Genomic DNA, 27287 nt, shown 5'->3' with positions numbered 1-27287 from the left:
TGACATACTACGTGGATGGCTCATGCAAAAGGGGTCCTGCAGGACAGAACCTAGTGGGATATGCAGTAGTTTTGGATACTGACATTATAGAAGTGGAATCTTTACCACACAATTTATCTGCACAGGCAGCAGAATTGATTGTCTTGACACGGGCATGTACCTTAGCAAAAGGTAAATGTGTGAACATTTTTATTGACAGCCAGTATGCTTTTTCTACTGTACATGTTTTTGCGCAACAGTGGAAAAATCGAGGAATGATAACATCTACTGGCAAACCAATCAATCATGCACAGTTTATTTTAGATCTTTTAGAATCTATTCAGTTACCTCAGAAAGTAGCTATATGTAAATGCATAGCTCATACCAAGCAACAGGACAGGATTTCAAAAGATAATGCGAGAGCTGATACAGCTGCAAAGCAGGCAGCTTCAGAAGTATTTCTTTTGAATGAGGAATTACAACCCTCTGAGATTTTAGACTTAGAAATGTTAAAGACAATGCAGACACTTACTACGCAAGTTGAAAAACAAAGATGGGTAAAACGAGGAGCAATTTTTGAAAAGGGGCTGTACATTTCTAAAGAAGGGAAACCGATATTGCCATCTAATTTGTTTAGATATGCAGCTTTGTTGGGCCATGGGCAGTGCCATGTCTCAACAGGGGGGATGGTACAGCTGGTGAACCAAGTGTTCACATCATATGGATTCTTAAATTACTCTAAAAAATTCTGCTCGATGTGCCACGTTTGTAATAAACATCATGCACAAGGGGAGTTAAAGCCCAAGCAAGGGAGTTTCCCTACACCACCGTATCCGTTTCATACTATCTGTATGGATTTTATGGAGTAGAATAAAATGTGAAAATAAGAAGTATTGTCTTGTCATTGTAGATATGTTTTCCAGATGGGTGGAAGCCTTTCTGACTAAAAATCCAGATGCGGCAACTGTGGCCAAAGTTCTTGTTAAAGAAATCATCCCTAGATTCGGCATTCCGGAAAGGATCTACAGTGACAACAGCACACACTTCGTGAACCAGACCATACAACAATTAAGTAGACATTTTGGTATTTCTTTTAAAAATCATTGTGCGTATCACCCACAATCTGCAGAGCTAGTAGAGAGGCATAATGGGATTTTAAAGAATAAGCTAAGGAAGTTAATAGTAGAAACACAGAGAAATTAGGTGTACTGTCTGCCCCTGGCACTGTTGAGCATGAGAACTGTTCCGAATGCAAAAGGATTGACTCCTTTTGAAAAATTATTTGGAAGGGCTTATTATATACCTCAGTGGAAATCTCTCATGCCCACAGACCAGGAAACTGACAGTACACTAGCTGAGTATATGCGAAACTGGTTAAATTCTAAACATTTGTTGCAGTCAAATTCTGTTTCAGATAAAGAATGAACCAGACTGTCAGAAGTGGCAGTGACCCCTGTTACCTGGATTTGGGTGAAGATAGTAAAGAAAAAGAACTGGGCGTCACCAAAGTGGGAAGGTCCATATCAAGTGCTTCTGTTGACACCCACTGCAGTCAAAATTGGGGAGCGCACCTCCTGGATCCACTTGACGCACTGTAAATTAGTCAAAAACTTTGAACTTGACAAAAATCTTGTCACATGCCAAGAGTAAAAATGATAGAGTCCAGAAGAAACAGGAATGCAGAACAACCCTTTCCTCAGAAGTATTGCATAATCATCCTGTTAACTGTACTAGTGACAATAATCTTTTTGGTGTGGCCTTTCCTTTTCCCAGCCACACAGACTGAACTGAATAAATGTGAAGCGTTACTCATAGACTGGCATTCAAACTTTAACACTTACCAGCAATTAATGTGTGTATGCTGAGACTTTCAATGTTTCGAATTGCTGGATTTGCACAGCTTTGCCGACAGCATACGGGGGTTATTAATGATGACAGTCCCCCTAGGGGACAATGAGACCTGGGAGAACTTGATTTATGATACCTCAACCATTACATCACAAGATAAAATAACATTGCACTTGTCTGTTCCACAAAAGGGAACTGTGTGTTTTTATAAAAATGATACTGTTCAGGTGGGTTGGAGCAATTGCAATGTGACTGTTCCTTATAAATGTTACACTAAAGGTAACAATGTAGATCTTTATTGTAATACAAACTATGATTCATTTCTTGGATTGATGCACAAAACACTTGAAGTAAAACATAATTCTGTTCTTTATAAACAGCTGTCTATAATTGATAGAAAAATGTTTCATGCAAGGCGAGTGTATATTCATAGCAAGGTTACTACAAAAGTAGAGGACTGTTATTTTATGTGTGGCAGAAAGGCATACAAATGGTTACCTGAGAATTGGTCCGGCAGTTGTTTTTTGGGTTACCTGGTTCCGGTCATATGACACACTGCAGTTTTGTCTCGAGGAAAAATTTGAAATGTCCGAGAGGTCATCAAGAAACCTGTAAATCCAGTGGGACAAATCGATGCGTGTTGGAAAGACCATCATTCCATAGGCAAAGGACTGACACATATGGACTTGAGTGATAGTGTTATATCATGGGCAGGCATATTACTGGCATATGGAGCAGTGAAATCGATCTGGGAGCTGAGAAGACTGTCGAAACTTCTCCAGGTAATGAGCAACGCAACTTTGAATTGGTGACTGATGAACTGAATGCTATGAGAACTGTAGTACTTTAAAACCGCATGACTCTCGACTTCACCCTAGTGGCGAGAGGTGGTACTTGCGCTTTAATCCAAGAAGAATGCTGTTCGTATATTCCTGACCATAAACCCGAGATAGACAATCATCTTGAGGTAATTCAGCAAGTGTCGGCCATGACCAAACCAGGCCCAAACCCACTGACGGACTTTTTCCAGAAATGGTTTCGGGGGGGTGGGGTACCATCCTAATGAACATTTTGATTGCCATTTGTGTAGGAATGCTCCTACTGGGAGTATGTGTTTGTTGTGGCATCCCCTGCATGAAAAGACTGATAAAAGACTTTATAGACATGTCAGTTTCTGAAATCTTATATCAAAGTACTGAGTTTGAAGAACTGTTAAAAGATTGAAAATGCTTTCATAAGTTTAAACTGAATGACTCTCTTAACTGCAAATCCTGAGTGGGAAGAGGTTAGGAGAAGAAAACAAACTGTTTATGCTTATTTTGAAAGTAGAATAAAAGTATTAACAGGGGGGAAATGTCAGAAAAATATGTATTAATGTGTGTATTAGCAATATGCTTAGTGCATTTAGAGCTTGAAAAGGGTTAACACATTTATTCTATTTCATACTGCATAAATCTGTACAAATGGCAGATGCTTTCTGATGTTGTATTGTTAGCTAAAATCTTGCTTGTGCCTTGGAAATTTACTGAGAAGCAGATGATTCCTGCTTATGTTAGGAAAATAATGAATAGAAAAATACTACTTGTATGAAACTTAGACAAGAAGTTCCGCTTGTGCTGTGAGAAAATACACAGCTGTAGAAGCTATAGATAATTAGGACAAATCCTGCTTGAAAATATGAACTGCAATCAGCATTTGCTTGTATCTGAGTTAGAAAAGTACCTTGAAATGTAACACATTACAATAGAAGCCTGTAAATGGATTAGTGCCCACCAAGGCCAGGTTGTTTTTCTCAAAAAGTTTCTCACAAATCTAATCATGTCAGCAGAAAATCTGAGTAACATCTGCTGTAGAACAATACTGAAAGTTGTGTTTGATTACGTCAGCCATAGAAGGCCATGTCTTGTAAAACAGTATAAGAATCGCATGTTTCCTGTTAGTAGTTGGACAAATCCTTGTATTTGCATGTTTTTGTCTCCTTGCAGCAAGTTATTAAATGTGCCTTAACTGAACCTTACGTGTATTGGTCTTTGAAGTTTTTTTCCTTTGACAGACACTTTAACAATACCATTATCCTGTGTCATTGACAGACTATGTGACTGTAACTTATTACACATGTTCTACAGTAACAGATGAGTAAAACTGTAATAATTGTTAGCATTTTATAAAGGGAATTTGCCACCCCTTCCCTATAAGTGACCACTTTTTGGAGGGGTTAAGAGGGGCGATGTTATACCCGGAGTTTAAATTTGGGGCAATCCTGATGAGTTGAGAGGTTTGCATGACACGTAATCTCAAATTCCCCCCCTGCAAGAATCAAACCCATGTCATCAGTATTGTCACTGAGCTGTGCATTTAATGGGTGCAATACAGAAAGATATATCACACATGCATCTAATAGTACACCTTGAGGGGAAGTGTGTACTGTCAAATCCTAATGGGTGTGCATCCCAAAGAATATGTTTTCACCTGGTTTAATATCTCCAAGTCTTTTGGGTTTCTAATACCATGATGGGGATGGATCCCATTCTTAAATCAAAGTATGATTAAAGATCATGAAATTAATATGCTTTCACTCTTTGATGTTAGCCAGAAGTGCTTTGCGCAGCACCCGTAATGTGCCCAGGAGTGACTTCCTTCTGCAGTCCATACTGATTTACATATATTGGTAACATATCTAAGTATGACTGTAAATTATTTTTTATAGGACCCACTGCTCCTACTACTACTGGAATGGTCTGGGTATCCTTCTTTCACATTACCCTCATTTCTGCCTGTAGATCCTGGTATTTTATGACTTTGTGTTTCTCTGTATGCAGTACACTATAGTCACCGGATGTAGCAATTTCAACAATCAGTGCTACTTTTGTCTTCTTTTCCTGGACTACTATATCTGCTTTTCTTGCAACTATTTTTGGAACTGTTGGCAGTGGGTGATCTCATGTGATATAAACTTCATCATTTTCTATAATGCTTTGAGGCTCATGTTTCCAATGCTTCTCAACTACTTCAGTATTATAATGTTAGCACAATCCCCAATGCAACAGTCTTGCCACATTATTATGCCTTTCAATATACAGTCCTTCTGCCATTAGTGTATCATACCCACCAACAAGATGTGCGACTGTTTCCAGTTTGGTTTTACAAAACTTGCATTCTCTGTTTCTCCCACATGTTCAGAGGACTCTGTGAACGTAGTCCACTATCCTGGGCCACCGCTATTAACCTTGATCTTTTGGTTTACATTCACCTCTTCTTAACCATTCCTACATTTGGTCCTGATCGACATGAGGTTGTTCCAAAACTTTTCTGTACTTGCAACTAAATTTATGTATTTTCTGCATTTCTTGCCTTCTCATCTAATCTTTCAACTTATATTCTTTCTTTTGTTTTTTTTCGGGGGGTATTCAGTTGCCACCAGATTTTTGCCTACGTCTGGTTTGATTTCCATTCCCACTTGACACCAATATGCTTCTGCTACACTAAGGAGGGAAGTCATCTTAGACTTATTCTCCTCTTGTTTTAAAGCTTTTACTGCATTTGGATCTTGTGAAGTCAGCAGATATGTAAGCAGTCCTACGATTGTGGATCTATACATGTAATAAGTTTCGAGGAGGCCCATACCTCCTTCAGATCAGGGAATATACAGTCTTGGTATACGCTGATTTTATAAATCATTTGATATGCATGAAGCATTTTTCTTGTTTTTCTGTACAACTGATTCAATACCTTTCAGAGTCTGTCAATCACTCCTAAACTGTAAGTTAGGACAGGAACAGCAAATTGGTTTATTGCCTGCACCAGTATTTATTTTGGTCTTCTAAAATATTCCTTACTAAATTTTATTTGCATTTATTCATGTTTTATTGTTGATCCTTCATCATTCATAGATATTTATGTACTCCCTCTTGCTCAAGTTATTTTATATCACACTCATGTCCCAGACTGACATTTTCTTGGTGCTGCAGCTTTCCTGCTGTAAAGGTTGCTTTTGCACACTTATCAAGTCGAAATGACATTCCTATATCATCTGAGAAAGTTTTTACCACTTGTAGTTGTGCTTTCAGTTCTTAAACTATATAGTTTTTAATTAGCCACAAAGATAAGATAAATATTTACACTTTGTTGTTTTCTAGAAAGCAAACTGTAGCCATGACATAATCTGTTAAGTAGACAGCTTAATGGGTTATGGGCAAGACAAAAGAGCAGTGGTGACAGAGTCACACTAGAATATCCCCCTTTGAATTTTTATCTCTGGAATAATAATTTGTCCTTTATCATGGCTTATCTGCAAAGTGGTCTGCCACTGTTTCATGGTTGCTATAATATAATTGATCAGTGTATACTGTGTCTTATAGATTTATAAGTAGTCTTTTGTCCATGAATGTGGGATGCTGTCAAATGCTTTTTTGTAGTCTATCGATGCCATACTTAGATTCTTCCCCTTTTTTACAGTTCAACATTATGACTTTATGTAACACTAATTATCCTTTGTTCCATATGATTTTCTTTTGTTACCTTTTTGTTCTATTGCCATGGTAGAGTTTTCTTCTAAATGACTATAAACTCTATTGGCATCAGTTCCAGTGTATAATTTATACAGCGTTGGAAGGAAAGTTATTGGTGTATAGTCTTTAGGATAGTTTGCAGGTTCACTCTTAAGGATGAGTATTGTGTTTCCTGTTGTTAACCAGGTTGGTGTCTGTTCAGTGCGTGCATATAAATTGTCCTAACTCATTACTAAATTTTCATGTAAAGATGTTAATACTTTTAGCTAGAAGTTGGTTTTCCATTTACGACCTTTTCTTACTTTTGTTTCAATTTCTCTGACTGTTACTTCATCCCATGTCATTGCCTGTGCATTTGAACTTCTTATTCTTTTACTTCTTCTATCCATTCAGCATCTTTGTTGTGTTCCACAGAATCTTCATAGATATTCCCCCAAAATGTATCTTTCTTCTTTTTCTGGTGGTGTTTCACTTCCTTTTGCCTTGTTTCCCAATTCTCTACAAATCTTTGTTGGGTCATCAATAAAATTTTTATTTTGTACTTTTCCTTTATATTTATTTGCATATCTTGTAAGTTTTTCTGCCTGTGCCGATATCTTTAGTTTCTTATTTGCAATAGTATATGATAGATCCTGATCTGTTCTGATACTGTGCGTTGCCTTTATCACGACTATCTTTCTGAGTAATTTTGTTGATCCGTTCCCTCTTCTGTGCTCTTCCAACAGTGACACTTCTTGTCATAATTGCTTTACAGTTTTCTCTATTCAATATTTCTATGATGGCATTTGATTTTGCCCTGTGTTTTCACGGTAAAACTATATTTGTTATTCGTTTTGCTGCACAGTAATATAGCCTGTTTACCTCTGTTATATCACATAAATTTCTATGAGCAGTCCTGATTATTGTGCTCTTTTGTTTCATCAAACTTTTAACATTTTGGGTCTTACTGACTTTCTATAGTCTGTTTCTTTCATTGATCTTACTATGTTATCCATGACTATGAATTAAGCAATTCTTCCCTTAGATCATTTTCTTCTAAACTGAGGGCACATTCTTTATTCTTCATTTCCTGTGGGTATTGGCAGAAATTTGAAGATCATCTTTCTGTGCCATACTCTCTTCAGTTTCATCCTGTGTCATCTGTTGCTCTTTCATATGGGAACTCACTGACCTGCCACTCCACAACACTGACTGAGTGAGAGTTGCTACAGTTTCCTGTTCCTTCCCTTGCTTTGCAACTTCAACTGAACTTTTATACAGGTTTCCTCCTGAAGGCTCCAAATTATCTTCATATGGCAGCTAATCAGATGTTTCCTGCTCCACTGGTTTCTCCTTAATTTGGGGATTCACTATTCTATCTGCTGTGGTGTTATCATAGTTAGATTTTCTACACTAAATCCTTCAATGTGTAGGTAATCCATACCTACAATTTCTATTTCTTTAACTTCTCCATTACTAATCCTCCTTTCTACTTTCCCTCTTTGTTTTCTTATTTTTTGTATTGTAACATTTTCCATATCCTGATGCATTTGCTTGTATTTCTCTTCAAATATATTTGGTACTGCTGGTTTTGTATTGATTAATTTTGCTTTCTGTTTTGCATAAATATTGCACCATATTAAATCTCTTTTTCTTTCCTGTGTCCATATTTGTTCTTCAGATGGCTCCTGCTCCTCCTGTTTTTCCTTACTTAGGGGACTCACTACTCCATCATGCTGTGATATAACATGTGTTAGACATTCTACACTAAATCTTTCACTTTGTAGGTATTCTATAACTTTTGCTTCTATTTTTTAACTTCATATTTACTAATCTGTTCTAAATTCCCCCTTTGTGATCTAATTTTTTGTATTGTGAAATATACCATATCTGAGTGCCTTTGACTGTATTTCTCTTCAAATATATTTGGGGCTGCTTTTCTTGTATTGATTAATTTGGCTTTCTACTTTGCATAAATATTGCACCATATCAGATCTCTCTTTTTTCCCATGGCCATATTTCATTTTTTATACATTTCAAAATCTCTCAGTGTTGTTCTTTATGTTTTTGCACTTCCTAAATTGCTTCTTTTTACAAATGGCCCAAGGTTCCTTGGTCTATAAAATGTTCTTCATGAATCTGTTGCATTAATGAACACAAATTTGCATTTGAAGCTTGGGCAAGTATTTTTCTTTCCTCCAATTTCTCTCTTAATCTTTTTGTATATCTTCTGTCCAAAATTCTGGGCTTCTTGCATAATAGTAACAATACATACTTTTTTTCTTATCCTCAACAGTCCATTCTGTCATCTTTATGGCTCTTCTTTGGCCTATCATTTGTCTGTGATGTTTGTGGACTACTACTTCCTTCTAGAACAGAGGGGCCATCCTCCCACTGAGCCTGGCCTAACCCCATTGTAGGAATGTTTCTGTGTCTTGAGGATTCAGCACTGTTATTTTTTTCCAGTTATGGCGCCAGTATGCCTACCAAGGTTGGACACTTTTTTATCCTGGGACTTGTGCACACCGATGTCTTTTTTACTTTTTAATCTACTTCTGTCCATGATATACGCTGTATAAAAATATAGTCTATATATCAGTAGCACCTTGGTGAGATTTAGTAAAAAAAACAGGGTCCACCTCATGAAGCCTCAAGACTTGAGGATGAATTCACTTCCAGTAATACTACTCTCCTTTGCTTGTTGATTTTATCATCTGTCCATTTGGACCCCATCATCTCTCCATTCAAACACGTATGGCCTACTAGATGTGGGAGCTCACTGCACCAAGTGTGATTCACTTGACTAAAGCATCCCTGCCTGATGAAAGTATTAGCCATACAAATAGCATTGCATACAAACACCACACTATTATGAGCAGATTCTCTACACACACAGCTGGGTATTGCATGCATCTGCTGCATGTAATAATGATGGATATTGTATGAAGCATCTGCAACAGATGTGTGAATTAGGAAGTGATCTATGATAATGATTGTTATAGCAGTGTGTGAGACTGATGGCAGTACATCAACTGTACCCATGTGCACAGAAATTACAGCAGTGTAAAGTTAAGTGTCAATGATTGAGGAAGTTGTCACTGTAATACTGTACACATAACAAACAATACATGGAGTACTCACTATATGTACATGTCAAACCTCAACACATGTGCCTCACGATCACTGTCCTCCTGACATTGGCAGTGAAAATGTTATACTGTTAAGAAATTCTGACATCCATCCATGAGTTCATGCAAACTATCAAGTGAATACTGATGTGATGTGGTGGCATGGCCATGAAGCAGTACAGTCACACGAAAGCTGTACTTATGCTACAACTGGACTTCAGGCTGTACATTACCTCTAAATAAAACCTTGGCTGTGTATCACATGTCACAGTGGAAGTGTTAACATAGTTGTATAACTCTACCTATTTCACATCATTATATCAGTTGCACATCATATGCCTATATGTTTATCGGTAGAAATGTGTGAATGAGGGCCCTGGCACCATATATAGACACCTTACAACTGAGGTGGATGTGGTTCATGCAGCATACTTAATAACACAAATATCTACAGTCACAAAATGCTGCTGGGGAACACCTGTATAATTTTTGTGAATAGCAACACAATAGTGCAAACAATGAATTCTCCGAGGTTGCAAGTGAATTTCAAAATGGCATATGTTTGTGTATGTAACAGCATAACAACATATTGATGAAACCAGAAGTATGTGCTCATGTAATCACTATGATGTAATATTCTGTAATATTGCTGTATGTGAGATAACATTGCCAGATGCTAGGTGTACAGATGCACAACATTGCCATATTGCAGCTGTCACTGTGATGGTTGACTGAGAATTGTGTAGAATATGGATATACTCCACTATCAGAACGCATGCTTTAGTAAGGCAGCAATATACAAAGCATCATCCCATGTCAACAGTCATCAGGAGGCATATTACTACAGCTGTTATGGAAGGAATATGTAACCAAATGGCAGCAGTAGACATCAATACAGTAGCTCAAATGCCAGATTAGAATACACTGTGGTAGGACTACAGTATATTCACACCTTAATATACTGTAGCATATGTGGGTGACAACAACAACAACATCAACATGTGCAATGTTTATAGGGTCATTGGAGATCACTAGTCTATCGGCCAAGAGCCCATAAAAGCCTAGCCATTATTATCCCTTTTAACCCAAGTCACTAACTCTAGGTGAGGAAAGATAGTTGGGGTACATGCATATGTGCATATGTGTTTGATTTTATTACAGACTGCCTCTGTCCATATGGCCCATGTCCAGCACCCCATGAGTGAATTAGCAATCACACATCCAGTGGTCTGTAGATGGATCACAGATGGTAATGGAAGGGCTCTGTTTCATGATGTGTGTATGCATCTTTGAAATTACGACATCCTCAGTGTGCCTCAGAAAGAATGTTACGTGGATAGAGGGAAGAAGGGGATGTTGGATTCAGGGGAATATGTAAAAAGTTCTCCTCAGTGGAAGTCAAATGAGATCAGATTCAAAACATCATACCGTGACTGTAATATACCACCACCCCTCACAGCAGTTGACTTAGGTCAGATTCATACACCATACCTGTCTAGGAATACAAGCTGTATTTCCTACAAAGTAAGACTAGCACCTCCACAGAAGTCTATCTTATAATCTGTCAGAGCGCACTTTATAAAGGCTGACATCATCAGTTTATGCTGAGAAGAAGAAGATTTTGGGAGGAGTGTCTGAAATAGCTATGGACTCACATCCTGTTGTAAAATTGTTTTCAGACTGATATTTGAGAAAGAAAGCAGTAGGTAGGCTTATGTTGGCATAAGTCTACACTCATACATGCAAGTTGACTGCTGTGAGATTAAAACCCTTGCCATCTAGTTACACAAACTAGCAAACACAGTACTAAATGCTATCATCACCTCAGAACTCTGACTGAAATACTGTCAGAGTGCACTTTATGGAGGATGACATCATCAGTGTATGCTGAAAAGAAAATGTTGGGAGGGCTATCTGACATAGCTGTGGACTGAGACTGTGACTGTTATTTCCTTGAAGGAGATTTTTCTGCAAAGAAGCACATATTTTATTAAGGTATGTTTCTCTTATTCAAGTATACTTACATTCTAACATTAGGAATATATTTATATAGGCAGTAGAAAAATAAAGGTTGACCTGTATGCACTTCTTATACTTCACTGTTGGCATAGTTCATGCACTGCTTTACCTTTGTGAGATGGGGAGCTTATGTGTACAACACAGTATGTTGTTACCATTTGCTTTTGCAGTTTCACCTGGTACTGGAGACAACTGCATTCTGTTTTTTATCCAATGCAAGGGATTGTACATGTGGCTAACAGTGGTGTTACACTTCTCAGATGTCCCAAGGCAACCTCCATAACAGTGGTGAGCACAGTGAAAATTGATTGTCATTCTACTGTATATTCTCGATTATTTAGCAATGATGAGTGTCATACAGTAATCAATGACAGAACCGCAGTCTTTAGTATAGGACTGTTGACAGAATAGGTGTTTGTCCAGACACTTTTGTTTGTGTTGGAGGTTGGAGAGGGGCAACATACAATCAAGTACTTTATATTGACAGTGGGTACACAACCTGAATTTTTTTTTTGGGATAACATACATGTCTATGTGCTATTCATGTGTTTTGTCCCTCTCAGTTTTATGTCAAATAGGATTATGGAACCCAGACCAGCAAATCTCAGGAAATCTCTTTTAATGAGGCTGAGAATGAGGTAATTTTCCAGGCCGTGGAGCCTTCCTTCTTGAGAATGGCCAGGGGGATATGGCTTCCAGAAAAGTCCTTTGAAACCAGCTGGTGGCTGATGTTAATGTCATTGTTGGTCGTGGCTGTGATGTCAATGTGGATGCAATCTATCACACCCAAGTCTTCAGAGAAGTGTGCTATGAGGTAGAACTCCTGCATAGTTCTAGCTCTGTTCTGGGGAGTACAGGGGAAATATATGTAATCACTGGCATGCTGTAGCATAGCATTCAGAAATTGTAGACTCCTGGATGCTGATGCCCGTGACACCCACAGAATGTCCCTTGTGGGTCTCTGAAAGGTCCCTGTAGCTAAAATTCTAAATGCTACACATTCTTTGATCTCCACAGGTATTGTTTCCTTTTGGTTTGCCCTTGGTCTCAGATGAGGATGACAGAGGTTGCAGAGTTCCTGGAGTGTGTCTCTATCCACCCTTTAGTGCTTTACTAGTTCCACTTCATGCAGACCATGAAAAGTTAAATGGGGTTTAAATACCCTTCTCCTCCTTGTTCGAGGTCTGTCAGCAGCAGCAGCATCATAGACTTGAGCTTGTTGCACATACACATGAACAAGAGCAGCAGCCCCTAACATTCTTTCTTTCCTGTGTAGTTTCTGTGGCTGATATTCCAAAAGGTTTGCAGTACAGGGCAGATGGCTACACAAAATGTACGTGATTGCTTTATAGCTTGCTGAATAGCTCCACCATCTCGTATTGGTTGATTAGCATATAACTCAGTTACTTATGCACTAATTAGCATGCTACAAGGTTTACTTGGTTTGCACAGATCTATACTTCATGTAGAGCAGTTTACTGAATACAAATTGGCTTGCTATTATGTTCACGTTGTGTCACAATGTGATGCAAACACGGTTTCAGAGAGCCATGTAGGGTTTATTGAATCCAGCCCAATGTCTTTCAGACTTACAACAACATCATGCTGATATTTTAAACAATGGCAAAGCCTTATTTGCTGCACTTTATTAACTGCCAGGTTTTTAAAAGATGATTGATCTGATTAAAGTTTATTTGTACAGTATAAAATATTATTAATTAGGGTTTATCATAGGAGTATATTCTGAAACTGATATAAAATTGTCTGAAAACTAATAGTTTTAATATTTTATTTGGGTTTTATCACAAGATCAATTCTCTCATAAGGTTTAATTATAGTTCCAGAACGTTGGCTCAAGTGTCTTACAGTTAAACATTCAATGAAAGTAATTAAGCTGGGAAAGTGCACTAGATTTTTATTCTTTAACCATTTTCTAATTTACTGCAATTATAGTTTGAAAGTGTGAATGAGGTCATATTAAATTTTAAGGAAATGCTTTTATAGTATGTTCATTGCCTCTTTATTAGAGAAAATTGAAATTTTTATATCCAGCTTATAATGCTCATGTTGGATTTATTAAACTTAATGGAAATGCAAATAAAGTGAGTAAATGGTTTCCCTACTTATATTAAATTGACAATTCAGTTGATGGCACCAACTTCCAGTGAAGTAATGAAAATGTAGACACAGTATATGGAAGAAGTGATTGAAATACATGTTTTCTTTTTTAAAAAAAATACAAAGACCCAGTAGGCAATATAAAATTATAATGAAAGCCTGGTGGTTAAATAAAATGAAGTAAATGATGCATCTTAAATAGGTCATGAATTAGGTCATGAAACAAAATTGGAAATGGTGAATTAGAGTTAGGGAGGAAACCGAAACATAGAAGTTATATTGACAATCAAAATCAGACTGTATATATCTGACCCATTATTTTCCAAATGGACACTCAGAATTTTTTGACAGGCATGACAATATTTCTGTGTACCTTGTTCTTTTTACGTATAGCTGTATTCTTGAAGACATAAAGATGAAAATCAAATTAAGCTGGCAAAAAAGCTACAACACAGAATTACTGACATGTTGATATGCATGAAGGGGCATGTATATAAACTGGTATAGGTAGAGACTTAGCTCAACGGATACACATACATGGAAGAAAGAAAAGGCAAAGGTGGTATGCAATCTGGATGCACTGCATTGTACTGGGACAAGTGGAAAGGGCAAAGTGAAGAGAAAGGGTATATTATAACTTAGATACCACTACTTTAATTTAAAAAGAAGAAAATGACAAATAGTATCCAGCAGTTTATTAAAACTATATTTAAAATATCTCCTGATGATGCCTTAGCTTTACTTTCTAAGGGAGTTACTACTGAATGTCATTTATCAATATTTTATTTACAGCACTGAGGGCAAAGTTAGGGCCTAGAAGAGGTAAAACAGGAGTAGGGAGGTAGAGGAGGTCCATTACAAGAAGGCTAACGTAAAGGTAAAATGAGACTGAAAGGTGAGTATGGGTTAAAAGTAAAATGGAGTTCGCAGAAAGGACAAGGGAATCAAGTTTTTTAGAAACATAGAAAGAATGAAGGGAAGGGTAGAACTGACTACATTGAGAAAAGATGTGAGGGGGGATTACAGAAGAATGGTAAAAGCAAATGTACTACATGAATGTTTTCTGCAGTCTTCAGAAAGGAAAGCAAGGGGCAGGTCTACATTAAAATGGAGAGAGAGACAAGTAGGAGTTTCAGAGGGAAATGGCTATTTTAAGAAAATGAAACCACAAGAATCAGACTGGCTGCCTCTCTGTGTCTTCATAAAGCTAGCCAGTGTGTTGAAAGACTCCTTGCTGGAGATCTTCAACAAGTCAACTCTATGCAATCTGCAACTGACAGAATTTTCCCTCATACGTAATGGCTTTCATAAACCACTGTTTTTAAATTAAAAACTTAATTTAAAAGGCTTTTCTATTGTAATTCATATCATGCATTAGTCCTTCATACTTCCAATTATGTTTTTGGCACCTAATTTTTTGGCAAATTTATTTGATTCTTATTTGTATGACAATTTTCTTACACATTTTCACTTCTTAAATAATGTCTTCTTTTCATTTACTCTGTATTACTACTTAGCTTAGAAGAATTATCCACCTGTTTCCTGCCAAAGATTATTTTCCTTTGCTTTTGAAAGCCATAGTCATACATTTTTTGTCTGAAATGAAGCTTCACAAAATAGGCTACACAGATGTGGAAGGATAAATAAATGAAAATGAAATGAAAAAGAGTGGCTATATGAAAAGCTTGGATCATCGGATCACTATGAACATGCTTCCAGTTTCAATAGCCCAAGGAAGTATTAGCATATATATATATATATATATATATATATATATATATATATATATATATATATATATATATATATATATATATATATATATATATATATGCATATATATGGGTCCCCTTCAGTAGATCGAACTTTTAAATGTTCGAAGAGGATATGGCCGAGACCATAACTTCGAACATTTAAAAGTCCGAACAGACTGAATGGAGATTCGCGTATGGAGCGGAATAGGAAGATATCCCATTTCCGCAATGTATTGGGATCTCGGAGTTGGTATATTTAAATAAGGGGGGTGCTACAGCAGTTTAATTTTTTTTTTGTTTTTTTCTTTTTTACCTTCAGTGTTCAAGCTATTACAAGTTCGAACATATGGTCCCGGACATACTTGGTTCGAACTTGTAATATGTTCAATCTACAGAAGTAGATCCATATGTGTGTATATATATATATATATATATATATATATATATATATATATATAAAATTTATTTATTTATTTTACATTTGTTAACCGGGAAATTCCGACTGGACCAGGTCCATTTTCAGCGGAGGCCCGGGGAGAAAAGCTCCAACATCAATTTACACAAATACAGTACATCCAGCATAATACACAAAACAGGTTACATAATGTATGCTGAGCATAGTAATATAACAAGAATTAATAAAAACACTCCAGGTAAAAAGATATAGAACATGGGTAAAAAGACAATGTCAGTTATACATTGGTAAGAAAAGAAAATATATCAAGTAAGATTTTACAGTTAAAAGTACCCTTTCAGATGACCAAGCCTACAGGGGATCAGAGCTCCAGCATGTGATCAGAGAGGAATATGGGGAGTTAATAGTAGTATGGGTAGGGTTACATGATACAAGGGCATAACCAGGTACTAAGAAGGTGCGATTTGAGGGAGTTTTTGAATATGGATGTGGAGGGGGCAGTGGACACGGATAGAGGAAGAGAGTTCCAGTTTCTGGCAACGGTGTGGGAGTAGAGCGCTTTCCCTGCATTATTGTTAGCCTTGGTGATGGAGAGGAGAGATTTTTCACTGGATCTTAGGTACCGGTTTGCATTATAGATAGTAAGTAGGTTGGATAATGAGGGTTTTTTTTCAGGATATTTGAGAATATTGTAGGCTGTGCCCAGCTGGTGATAATTAAGTAGCTGTATTAGCTCAAGCCATTTTAGTTCTTTTAGTGCAGCACAGTGATGGGTTCTACAGGTTGAGTTAGTAGCAAACTTGGCTATTTTATTGTAGCATGATTCTAGTTTGTCTAGGTCACATTGTCTGATTTGGGTAAAGATTGGTGCTGCGTATAATAGAGTTGAGAGGAGGTGGCTTTGTGCAAGAGTGACTCTTGAATTTTGTGTGAGAAAGGACTTATGCCTGTATAGGGAACCTAGTTTTTTGTGTACTAGTTTTATGGTATGTGAGATGTGAACATCAAAGTGGAGATTATTGTCTATTTCAATGCCCAGAAGTTTGGTGTGGTTAGAAGGGGAGATGGTGGTGCCATCCTTAGATGTTATGGTAAAGGAGAGTTTTTTTTTTTGATCTATTAGGGGTAAATAGTAGCAGTTTTGTTTTTTTAGGATTTAGAATTAGTTGGATACCCGATATCCATTTTTCTACTGAGATAAAGGTATCTTGAGTGAGTGTATGTAAGGTGGTGGGAGATGAGGCGGAGCTGATCAGGGTTGAATCATCCACATATTGTATGAGTGTGGCATGTTGTGTAGAGCATTTGAGGTTATTTGTGAAAATAGAGAACAATAGCGGGCCCAGTATAGAGCCCTGTGGGACTCCTATGGTGGTTGGAAGTTGTGTAGACAGAGTTCCTTTCCACTGGACTGATTGTTGCCTGTCAGATAGGTAGCTTCTGAACCAGGCTATAGTAGAGGAGGTGAAGGATAATGATGTTAGTGAGTCTAGTAGAATGGAGTGGGAGACCATATCAGATGCTTTTGAGAGGTCTAGGAAAATGGCAGATACATATTTGTTATCATTCCTGTGAAGGTTTATATAATTAGAGAAGGATATAAGGGCTGTGGTAGTGCTGTGATGTGGACGAAAACCGTGTTGTGTGGTAGATAGTAGATTGTGTGTGTTAAGAAATGTCATCACTTGCAAGTGGATGCATTTCTCAAGAATTTTGGATAAGGGGCAAAGGATGGCAATAGGTCGGTAGTTGGAGAATTCAAAAGAATTCCCTCCTTTATGGAGAGGAATGATGTGAGATACTTTCCAGAGTTTGGGTATGTAGGATTCTAGTATGGAGCGGTTGATAAGGATGGAGGCAGGATATGATGGGGAGTCACTAGCCATTTTTAGGTATGCAGCAGATATGTTATCAGCTGCTAGTGTGGTTGGCTTTAGTTTTAGGAGGAGTTTTTTGATAGTTGAGGTGGGCACTGGTGATAGGCTGAAAGAGGGGATGGTGTGGGATAGGTTAGGTTGTGACTGAGGTAGACTATTTTTGGTTATTTGACTGGACAGAGCTAAGATGGATTTAGTAAAATGGTTATTAAATTGAGAAGCTATGTCTAGGGTATTGTTAGTAGAGATGGGTGCTGGGGTTGTGGATTTGCCTGGCTTTAGTAGGGAGTTAATGGCATGCCAGAATTTTTGTGGACTATTTGAATATTTCCTTTGGGTGCTAAGAAAATAGTTTTGTTTGTTTATTTTGGATTCAGCCTTGGCCTTGTTTCTAAGCTGTTGATAGTATTGTCTGGAGCTAGGGGTTTTGTCAGTTTTCCAGATTTTCCAGGCTTTATCTCTAGCTTTTAGTAAGGCTCTGGTGTCCCTATTTAGCCAGGGTGCTTAGTTGGCTTTAACTCTGATCTTTCTGCTGGGAGCTAGACTGTTAAGGATGTTTTATATATATATATATATATATATATATATATATATATATATATATATACACACACACACACACGCACACACACACACACACACATATATATATATATATATATATATATATATATATATACATACACATATATATCTATCGATACACACACATACACACACACACACACATACACACACACACACACACACACACACACACACACACACACACACACACACACACACACACACACACACACACACACACACACATATCTATATAGGGAAGACTCAGATCATATAAATCACAGTAGATGTCTCAGTATGGGCAAAAGCTCACAAAGATATTTAATATGCTATCCAGAGAGGACAGCTGATCCAATCTTAAAATGGGCTAGTATATGCAAGATACATGTCTATGGCAAAGCAATTTATGAAGAACAATACACGGACCAGTTTAACTTCCCATTTTCCGATGTTTTCAGAGTCTGTTAAAACATGTAAAGAAATTTTGCTAGCAAACTGTGAATAACACTGGTTAATTAGTGGGGGAGCTGAGAAACCGCATTGCTCTTTTATTTAGAAATATCTCTATTTAGCTGAAGTGTTTGCTTGGCCTACTTGTTGGCCTGCTTGCTCTGAATTTTGCTGACCTCTGGCTGCATTTTATTTTGAATTAAACTCTTCATGTAAGGTTTGATCACATCTGTTTTGTATCTTATTCTAATATTACATTTGTTTTGTTGTACATTTTCTGTTCTATCAGAGTTTAGGAGTTCTTGGCTAGGGTCTGTTAAAAAAGTTACCAAAGAATTCCTTTGTAAATAACACCAATTAATTAGTGGGGGGAGCTGAGGAACAGCATTGCTCTTTTATTTAGAAATATCTCTATTTAGCTGAAGTGTTTGTTTGGCCTGCTTGTTGGTCTGCTTGCTCTGAATATAGCTGATCTCTGGCTGTATTTTCCCCCTCCCACGTGCCCTGTTCTTGTTGTGTTCTTAAATTTGGTGGCTTTTGAGTTGCCCGCCCCTACTATAAATCTCATATTGGACACTCCTCCCAGGCCCATCTCGTTATCTCATCAGCTCATTCTACTGAGTAGAGAGAGATCATTTGGGAAGGCCCACCTCCTTATTTTCTCAACCTTAAATTATGTTGTTTCCTTCTTTCCCACTTAACCTAAAAAAATTGCACTTTATTCATCTGCTTTTACTGTATTTGTGTCTCTTCCTTCTTTATTTTGCTTTTGATGCTTGTTCTTAAAAGTATCCAATTGCATTTATTCTCCTGCATTTATTAATGCTTTTTAGTAGCCTGATTAAATTGTAACTGTTATTTTAAGCTTTTTGGTTTAAACACTTGGGCTTCAGGCCAGTTGTTTTACATTAGGAAGGTTTGTGGTCTACACCCGTGGCAGGAGAGGTAGTTTACATCCTTCTAAGTTGGGAATTGCTGGTTGAAGGCTTACTATGCCAGCTTATTTGAAATGTTTCTTTCTGAAACTGATGCACCTTGTTTGCTGTACCATACACTAGATTCAGACCTGCGGAATCTAGCTCTGTGTAAATTGAGCACTAAACCAGGCCATCTTTTGTTGGAGAGGATTCCCCTACACCCTAGTGGTAGGAGTGTGCAGTTAGAACTTGTCTGATTGAAGGTTGCTGGAACAGGGCTCAGTTTTGTGCTTTTTTATTGTTTAATTGGTTATCTCAGCAGCATGTTTTCTCTTACCAGCACTCCTGTGTAAGTGAGGCCCTCGCCTGCAGCTACTGTATTGATTTTATCCAGCCCTACTCACACCAATAGGTACTCTGCTCAGATAGAACCCACCCTACTATCCCTGATGTCTCTTCCACAAATTCTGATAACCATGGATGGACAATTTCCTATGGTTTCAGCTGCTAGTTTGGGTGATATAGGCATCCTGAGACAGTGTAGCAACTGCCTCATGTACACGGACAACCCTCTACTACTAACACCTAGGAACACAATATGTGAGAGATGTAATCACATTAAGAACCTAGAATCCTTACTGTCTCAGTCACAAGCCAGTATATCTTCCACTGAGAAGGTTGTCTACACAAACACTACAAACACCACACCTCTAACATCATCCACACCTGTACAACACACTCCTACACATGCAGAGGTTCTCAACAAAAACATACCTAAACAAAAGAGACCTCTAAAGGAAAAACACACATTCACATCATGACCCATAGCATCAAGCACCACACATAGTACACAAGTCTGACTCACAGCCTGTAAGGCCCAGCCACAAACCTAACATACTAGTCATAGGAGTCTCTATCATGAGACACACAGATGTGCCCCTCACCAGGCTAGGCAAGGAGAAAGTCACCATACGTTGCTTGTTAGATGCTAGAATTCACCATATCATGCACTCACTCAAGTCTCTTAACAACAGATACTGCTATGACTCTGTCATAGTTCATGTTGGTGTGAATGACTTGAGATGTACCTCTCTGGACTATATGAAAAGAGACATGATTGAGCTCACTGAATATGTGCCGCAGGCAGGTATGTCCCTAGCCTTAAGCAGCATCCTACCATCATCCAGAATGATGCCTCAATACAAACAGAAAATGATTGACTTCAACAATTGGCTTAGTTTTAGGTGTCATTCCAAGGGAATCCAGTACCTGACAGCCTGGGAGGGCATGACCGAAAGACCATGATGCTTTGTCAGAGATGGCTTTCATCTGCCTCCCCTGGGCTTCAGGCTTCTGGCAAAGGCTCTTGCCTCCCCCATAGTGCCTTTTTTTAGGCAAAGTCATGAGCATAAAATTACCAACGTGAAAAATTCTTCTAAATGAAATCTAAAGGTCATGTTGCTAAACACTAAGAGTCTTAGCATGAAACTGCACTCATTGCAAGCATTCCTCTCCCTGGAAGATGCTGACATTTGTGCAGTCACTGAAACCTGGTTCAAAGCTGCGGAGAGCACCCCAGCCTTACCAGGTTGCTTATCCTACCATACTTCCAGACCCCAAATGGGGGGGCTACAAAGCCAAAGGGGGTGGAGTTTCAATATTTATCAAAGACATACACACTTCCAGGCTGGTCAAACATTATGACGCACAGGAGACCCTCCAAGGGCAGTTAACTGTTGACAAAACACCTATTCAAATCATAGCTAGCTGCAGACCCCCAACCATGACTCAGGATGCCAACTCCACCTATCTGGACTTACTTGAATCCTTCAAGATTTAACCTTCTACCCTTAGACTGGGTGACTTTAACTACCCAACCATAGAGTGGAAGACCTATTCTAGCCCAAACATGAATACCCAGAGATTCCTCAACTTTGTCAATGCCAATGCATTGAATCAACTGGTTGACACCCCCATGAGAGGTGAACATATCCTGGACCTGGTACTAACTAATATGAGTAGCCACTGTAGCACCCCTACAGTGTCATCCTCTTTGGTAAGATCTGACCATAAAGTGATCACTTTCAAAGTCACCATCTCCCATGCCCCCCCAGCCATCAGGGTCAAACAAAAACTTTTCCAAAGTTGACTACAATCTCTTCAGAACAGGTATAAGCAGCTTCACAATCATCGTCCCTTCAGTTGGAACTAGCACTAATGTCCAAGCCTACAACAAAAACTATATGAGGACCTACATAGCTGTATGGACTCAGCAATACCTGACAGGATCAAATCATCTTCTCAATGAAGAGTAAACCTGTATGGTGGACAGCAGCAGTAAGCAAACTCTAAAATAAAAGGAAATAATTTCTGCCCAGGACCAAGAAGGAGCAGGCGCCAAGTTGGAAGCAATCTCTCCTTTGTCTGAAAAAGCAAATAAGGTCACTGGTGAAATCCTCTAAGGCTATCCTCAAGTCCAAATTGGCCACATCCACTAAGAACAATCAAAAGACCTTCTTCACATATGTCTGCAGTCTCAAAGGTAACCCCAAATCTGCTCTGAACTGGTAGCCAATAACACCACATATACAAAAACTATAGATATAGCCAATCTGCTGGCAGACAGGTTCGTGAAAACTTCACCCCCTGTCCCCCCACCAGTAAACCAGGACATCCTCAGCACCTACACCCCCCCCCCCCATCACCAGGGAGCAGGTCTTTAATGCCCTCTCAAAAGCAAAAAATACAGTCTCCATGGAACCTGACAACATCCCTGGCTGTATCCTACATGAACTCAGGCATGACCTGTCAGCTTCATTAGGCACCCTATTCAACCAAAGTCTGAGCACCAGCTTCATCACAGCCAAATGAAGGACAGCCACTTTCATCTCTCTACACAAAGGTGGAGCATCCACTGACCCAGCCAATTAATAGGCCCATCAGCTCAACTAGCCTGATTTGAAAAGCCATGGAATGCATTATCATGGATCCTATAAACAAGGAAATTGGCAACCTCCAAATGTTTGACCCCATGCAGTTTGGTTTTGTCAAAGGGAGATCATGCCTGTTAAACTTGGTCAACTTCTTCAAAACAGTAACCAAAGCCTTGGATGAGGGGAAGACAAAGCACACCACCTACCTTGACCTAGCCAAAGCCTTTGACACTATTCCCCACTCAGGCATAATAGATAAACTCTCCCAGCTAGGCATCAACCCATATATTATCAGATGGTTAGCTAACTGGCTCATTGATAGAACCCAATCAGTTAAATAGGGAAAGCCAGATCTAGTAGTAGACCCATAATGAGCGGTGTACCCCAAGGATCAGTCTTGGGGCCTTTACTGTTTGGGATATACTTTTCTGAGGTGCAAATCAAAACCAGTGGTCTGTGGATGACCAAATTTGCAGATGACTGCATGCTGGGTGTTGTCTTGAATTCCCCTAGTGATGTGAACATTCTCCAGTACGGCCTTACCCAAACTAATGACTGGTGCCAGAAGCATGGGATCAAACTGAATGCCAAGAAATGCATCATTATCCCCTTTGGGGAAAATGGTGTTCCCACTAATTATCACATTAATAACAACATACTAAGCATGCAGTCAGTTGTGAGGAACTTGGGCACCCAGGTTGATAGCAACCTGACTTTTGACCACCACGTTGGCTCCATTGTACGGAAGACTTTCTACATGGCCACCCAAATAAGTAAGGGTACTTCATCCAGGAACAAGGAGGTCATAACATCCCTGTACTCCTCCCTTATCAGACCCATTATTGAGCACAATGCTCCCTTCGGCATGTACCTTGCCAAGCATGTGCAGCAGCTGGAGAGACCACAGAGGTTCCTGACCAGGAAAATCCAGGGTCTCAAACACCTATCCTATACAGATAGGCTAAATGCCCTGTCCCTCTACTCAGTCTCTTACAGACTGCTCAGAGATGACCTGTGTCTGGCATGCAAGACCATCTCAGACTCAGCCTTGATGGAGTTGATGCAAATAAGTCAAACTCCACTCAAGCTACCTGCATGCAAGGCCTCAACCTGGTCTGTGACATTAATAGAACTTATTGGTGGCATAGATTTATGTTACAAAGACTCCCCCATCTGTGGAATAGACTCCCTCTCCATGTTTAGCAGAGCACCTCACTAGCCCTCTTTAAGAGGAATCTGGACGACTGGTGGAGAAACAGAAAATACACCCCTGGGATCCCACCTGTGTCCCTGCTGGACAGGGTAAACAGGTGCTAACTTTGTGGGAACATGGGAGAAATTCTTGGCTAGGCTTATAAGGGCCTCCAGGCCAATAGCCTAGTATCATCCTATAAACCTATGAACCTATGGTATAAAAAGATTTCATATATTAGAATCTGTATAAACAGAGTAAATATAATTATTCATTACAGTGTATGAAAAATGACTAAAATGGTCCAATAATTATTAAACAATATCTTTAAACATTAGACAGTAAACATCAAAATATATAAAATTATTTTATAATAATCTTCACAAATTATGCTAATTTAAAGATGCAGAATTTACAGTCACAAAATAATTGATTTGATATGTAATGCATAATATTAACACAGCTTTAATGCACTGATATAAACTGACATTTTTGTCAAAATTCTTTTTATTTGGAAGTAATACATTTTGTAACATAGCATACCAAACAATAAATAAAAACTGTTTAATGCATTTTCCAAATAAAACAATTAACATTTTCAACAAAAGTGTAGTAAAATTGAGCGTGAAAGAACTGATTGTAATAGAAGGTAGTAATGTGTTAGAAATCTGAAGAAGGAACCCCTGATTTTCAGTAGATCGAAGAATTAAGTTATTATTTAAGAGATAAATTCCCAATGTTTTGTGTACTTGGAAAATTTATTTTTAAATTTTGGGAAAAATTTAAAGGCTTGTATATGTTCTGGGTTGTTTTTGTCAAACCTTCCCAGTTTTACTGTATTGCCTAATTAGCAAAATAAGAAATGATTTACACTAAACCAAGAATTCTCAAATCAGCTTATTAAAGTTTTATTCAAAGCTTATATACAGCATACATAAATCAAAGACAATGCATTAAGAAAATATTAAAAATACATCACTATTTAGGTAAACTTCACCCCTGCCACACTGGGAAGCCCTGTTTCGGTCAGGCAGGAGACTTAATCGGGAAAATCCTAGTCAGTGTGTCCACTCCACAGGTGAGGCTTCTGTCTGCTGAATGGGAGGTCCTGGCTTATGTCTTTTAGTTGTTTACCACTAATTCATGAGAGTCAGTACTTTTCCAATTTGGACTGGATTTTGCTGGAATATTTTGTGACATTGGCCACCCACCCCAAAAGAAACAGAGGACTCTGCCAAACACAATGACTTTGCAATTTCAGGAAACTTCTTAACCAAATATAGCTAACATAGCCTGTTACACACATTTACAAGAACTTTCTCAACCAAGTATGGTTAACAGGTTTGGACAAGTTTGGGCAGGCTTGGACAAGTTTGTATTCCAACAGAAAGAATGTCGAGATATAGTGAGGCAACAGTCAAATAACCACAATCACTCAAAGTACCCCTCTTTCATATCATATTTGTATCACATTTGGTCAGGGGTTCTGAGTAGTTAAATAATTATCAAATGGGATTTTCATTGTATGTACTCTTCTCTTTTGTGAACTTACTAAAATGAACAGTTCTGTTATAAACTGTGTACCATTCTAAAAGTGTTCTCTTATAAATGCAACATTTTAATAGTTTTTGATAATGCTTTGCATATATCCTGAGTGAAATATTAATAAAAAAATGCAAGAAAGACCCAGCCAAGCTACAGCCTTCACTACCTTAAAACTCCTCAAGTGAAGGCCCATTGGATATATGAAATAACACCTTAAGAACCTAACAGTGTTTAGCTATATGGATTCTGAATTCCCATTTAGGGAAGGGGTGGGGGTGGTGTAATGGTTATGGCATTTGGCTCGCAGACCCAAGGTACAGTTTGATTCTCAAAGCAGGTAATTGGCTAGGCTTAAAATGGCCCACAAAGGCAGTTAACCTAGTACCAACCTATAAACTGTGACTTTTTATTTTACAAGTCTTTATGGGTACATTAAGGCCAAGAAAGCCAAACCTCAGTAATTGTAGACATGCATATTTGTTGTCTTTTTTGACCATGTAAGTAAGTGGATTGTTTGGCTATACTTTAGAAACACAGAGCTTAAAATCAGACCTGATGTCCATAAACATTAGGATGCCTGCAAAATATCCCAAATAACATTCAAGCCAAATAGTAAAAAGGTCACACACACAAACCATTCAGCAAAAACTGCAATAAATACATGAGGGAAATGCTGCGCAGTTAGCCAGAAGAAGACTAAAGGTGTTTACAAGCATGGTTCAGGGAATTAAGAGGGATCAGATCAGATTTCCATGAGTTCAATAAACATTATTATTCTATAGTCAAACATGCACTGCGACCTCCCATAAACTACACTGTGATGATGACTATGGTGGGAACCATATGTGCACTTCCACAGAATCGTATGATCTGCCCTAAGTTACATATGGATGCTTACATTGGAAGGTAATACTGCATTTCTCAGATTAGATTTTAGTCAAGGAAAAAAATGTGGTCATTCCAGTGGTCTGACATCAGACGGAGGTGTCCAGCATGGAGAAATAGTAATTAGGGAGTGGGTCCTGGGGTCTTATTGAGAGTCTGGTCATGGGAATTGTTAGCTGGAGAGAGGAAAAATAAACAGAATTAAACAAATAACAAAATGCTTGAACTACAATTTTTACAACTATTACCTAACATCTATGAACAGATTATGTTCTTCTAAGTGTATCCACTACTGTTTTCTATTACCAAGCAAGTTGCTGTGCTGCACTGCTTGTAGATGTAATGTGATGGCATAAATGATATGCCTTTTCTGCTTACAGGGTGTTAACATTTTTTAACCTAGGAAACTTAATGAGTTGTTTAAGATACTCTAAATGTCAACACTGTATAATCTGGCTACAGTAAATATTTAAATATATTTGCTTATCTGACTTCTTCTGTGTATATGTAGCTTACAGATTTGTATAGCATTTGTAACATTATCTTATTAGTATAATATGAATATAAACATGATTTATACTTCACCCTTGTTCAGCAACAAAATGATAAAAAACAGCACAATACCTATCCAGATGCCCAGACTGACCGCCATGGCTACCCTTGGCGTGCGGTGACGTAGTGACTGCAGTGGATATACTGTAGCATAGCAGCGATCAACACTCATAGCTGTTAAAGTAATGCATGTTGCCTGTGCAGTCACCTAGAGTAGAAAACATGTTAAAAATATTTGTTAACCAGGTAAGTGAAGTGAATTTAAAAGTACAATACTCTGATTTATTTTCAAGTTCCACTTTCCTTGCAGCAAAAGACACACGCACGCACACACACACACACACACACACACACACACACACACACACACACACACACATGCACACACACACACACACACACACACACACACACACACACACATACACACACACACACACACACACACACACACACACACACACACACACACACACACACACACATGCACGCGCGTGCACACACACACACACACACAGACACACATGCACGCGCGTGCACACACACACACACACACACACACACACACACACACACATGCATGCGCGTGCACACACACGCACACACAAATAATTTCAGCAC

At 38.4% G+C, this 27287-nt stretch overlaps 1 protein-coding gene across 1 annotated transcript in view; it reads right to left on the bottom strand.

Moving 5' to 3' along the window:
* LOC122795874 (G-protein coupled receptor 54-like) overlaps window positions 1-27287 on the bottom strand; it is an 818582-nt gene that overhangs the window by 264827 nt on the left and 526468 nt on the right. The window contains exon 3 of the mRNA XM_044064291.1: window positions 26739-26874. Coding sequence (XP_043920226.1) covers window positions 26739-26874 — 136 coding nt within the window. The remainder of the gene's footprint in view (window positions 1-26738; window positions 26875-27287) is intronic.

The sequence above is a fragment of the Protopterus annectens genome, chromosome 2.part2 (genome assembly GCF_019279795.1).
Source record: "Protopterus annectens isolate FY-2018-M chromosome 2.part2, PAN1.0, whole genome shotgun sequence".
NCBI classification, from domain to species: domain Eukaryota; kingdom Metazoa; phylum Chordata; order Ceratodontiformes; family Protopteridae; genus Protopterus; species Protopterus annectens.
This window is presented reverse-complemented; position numbering and strand designations above follow the sequence as displayed.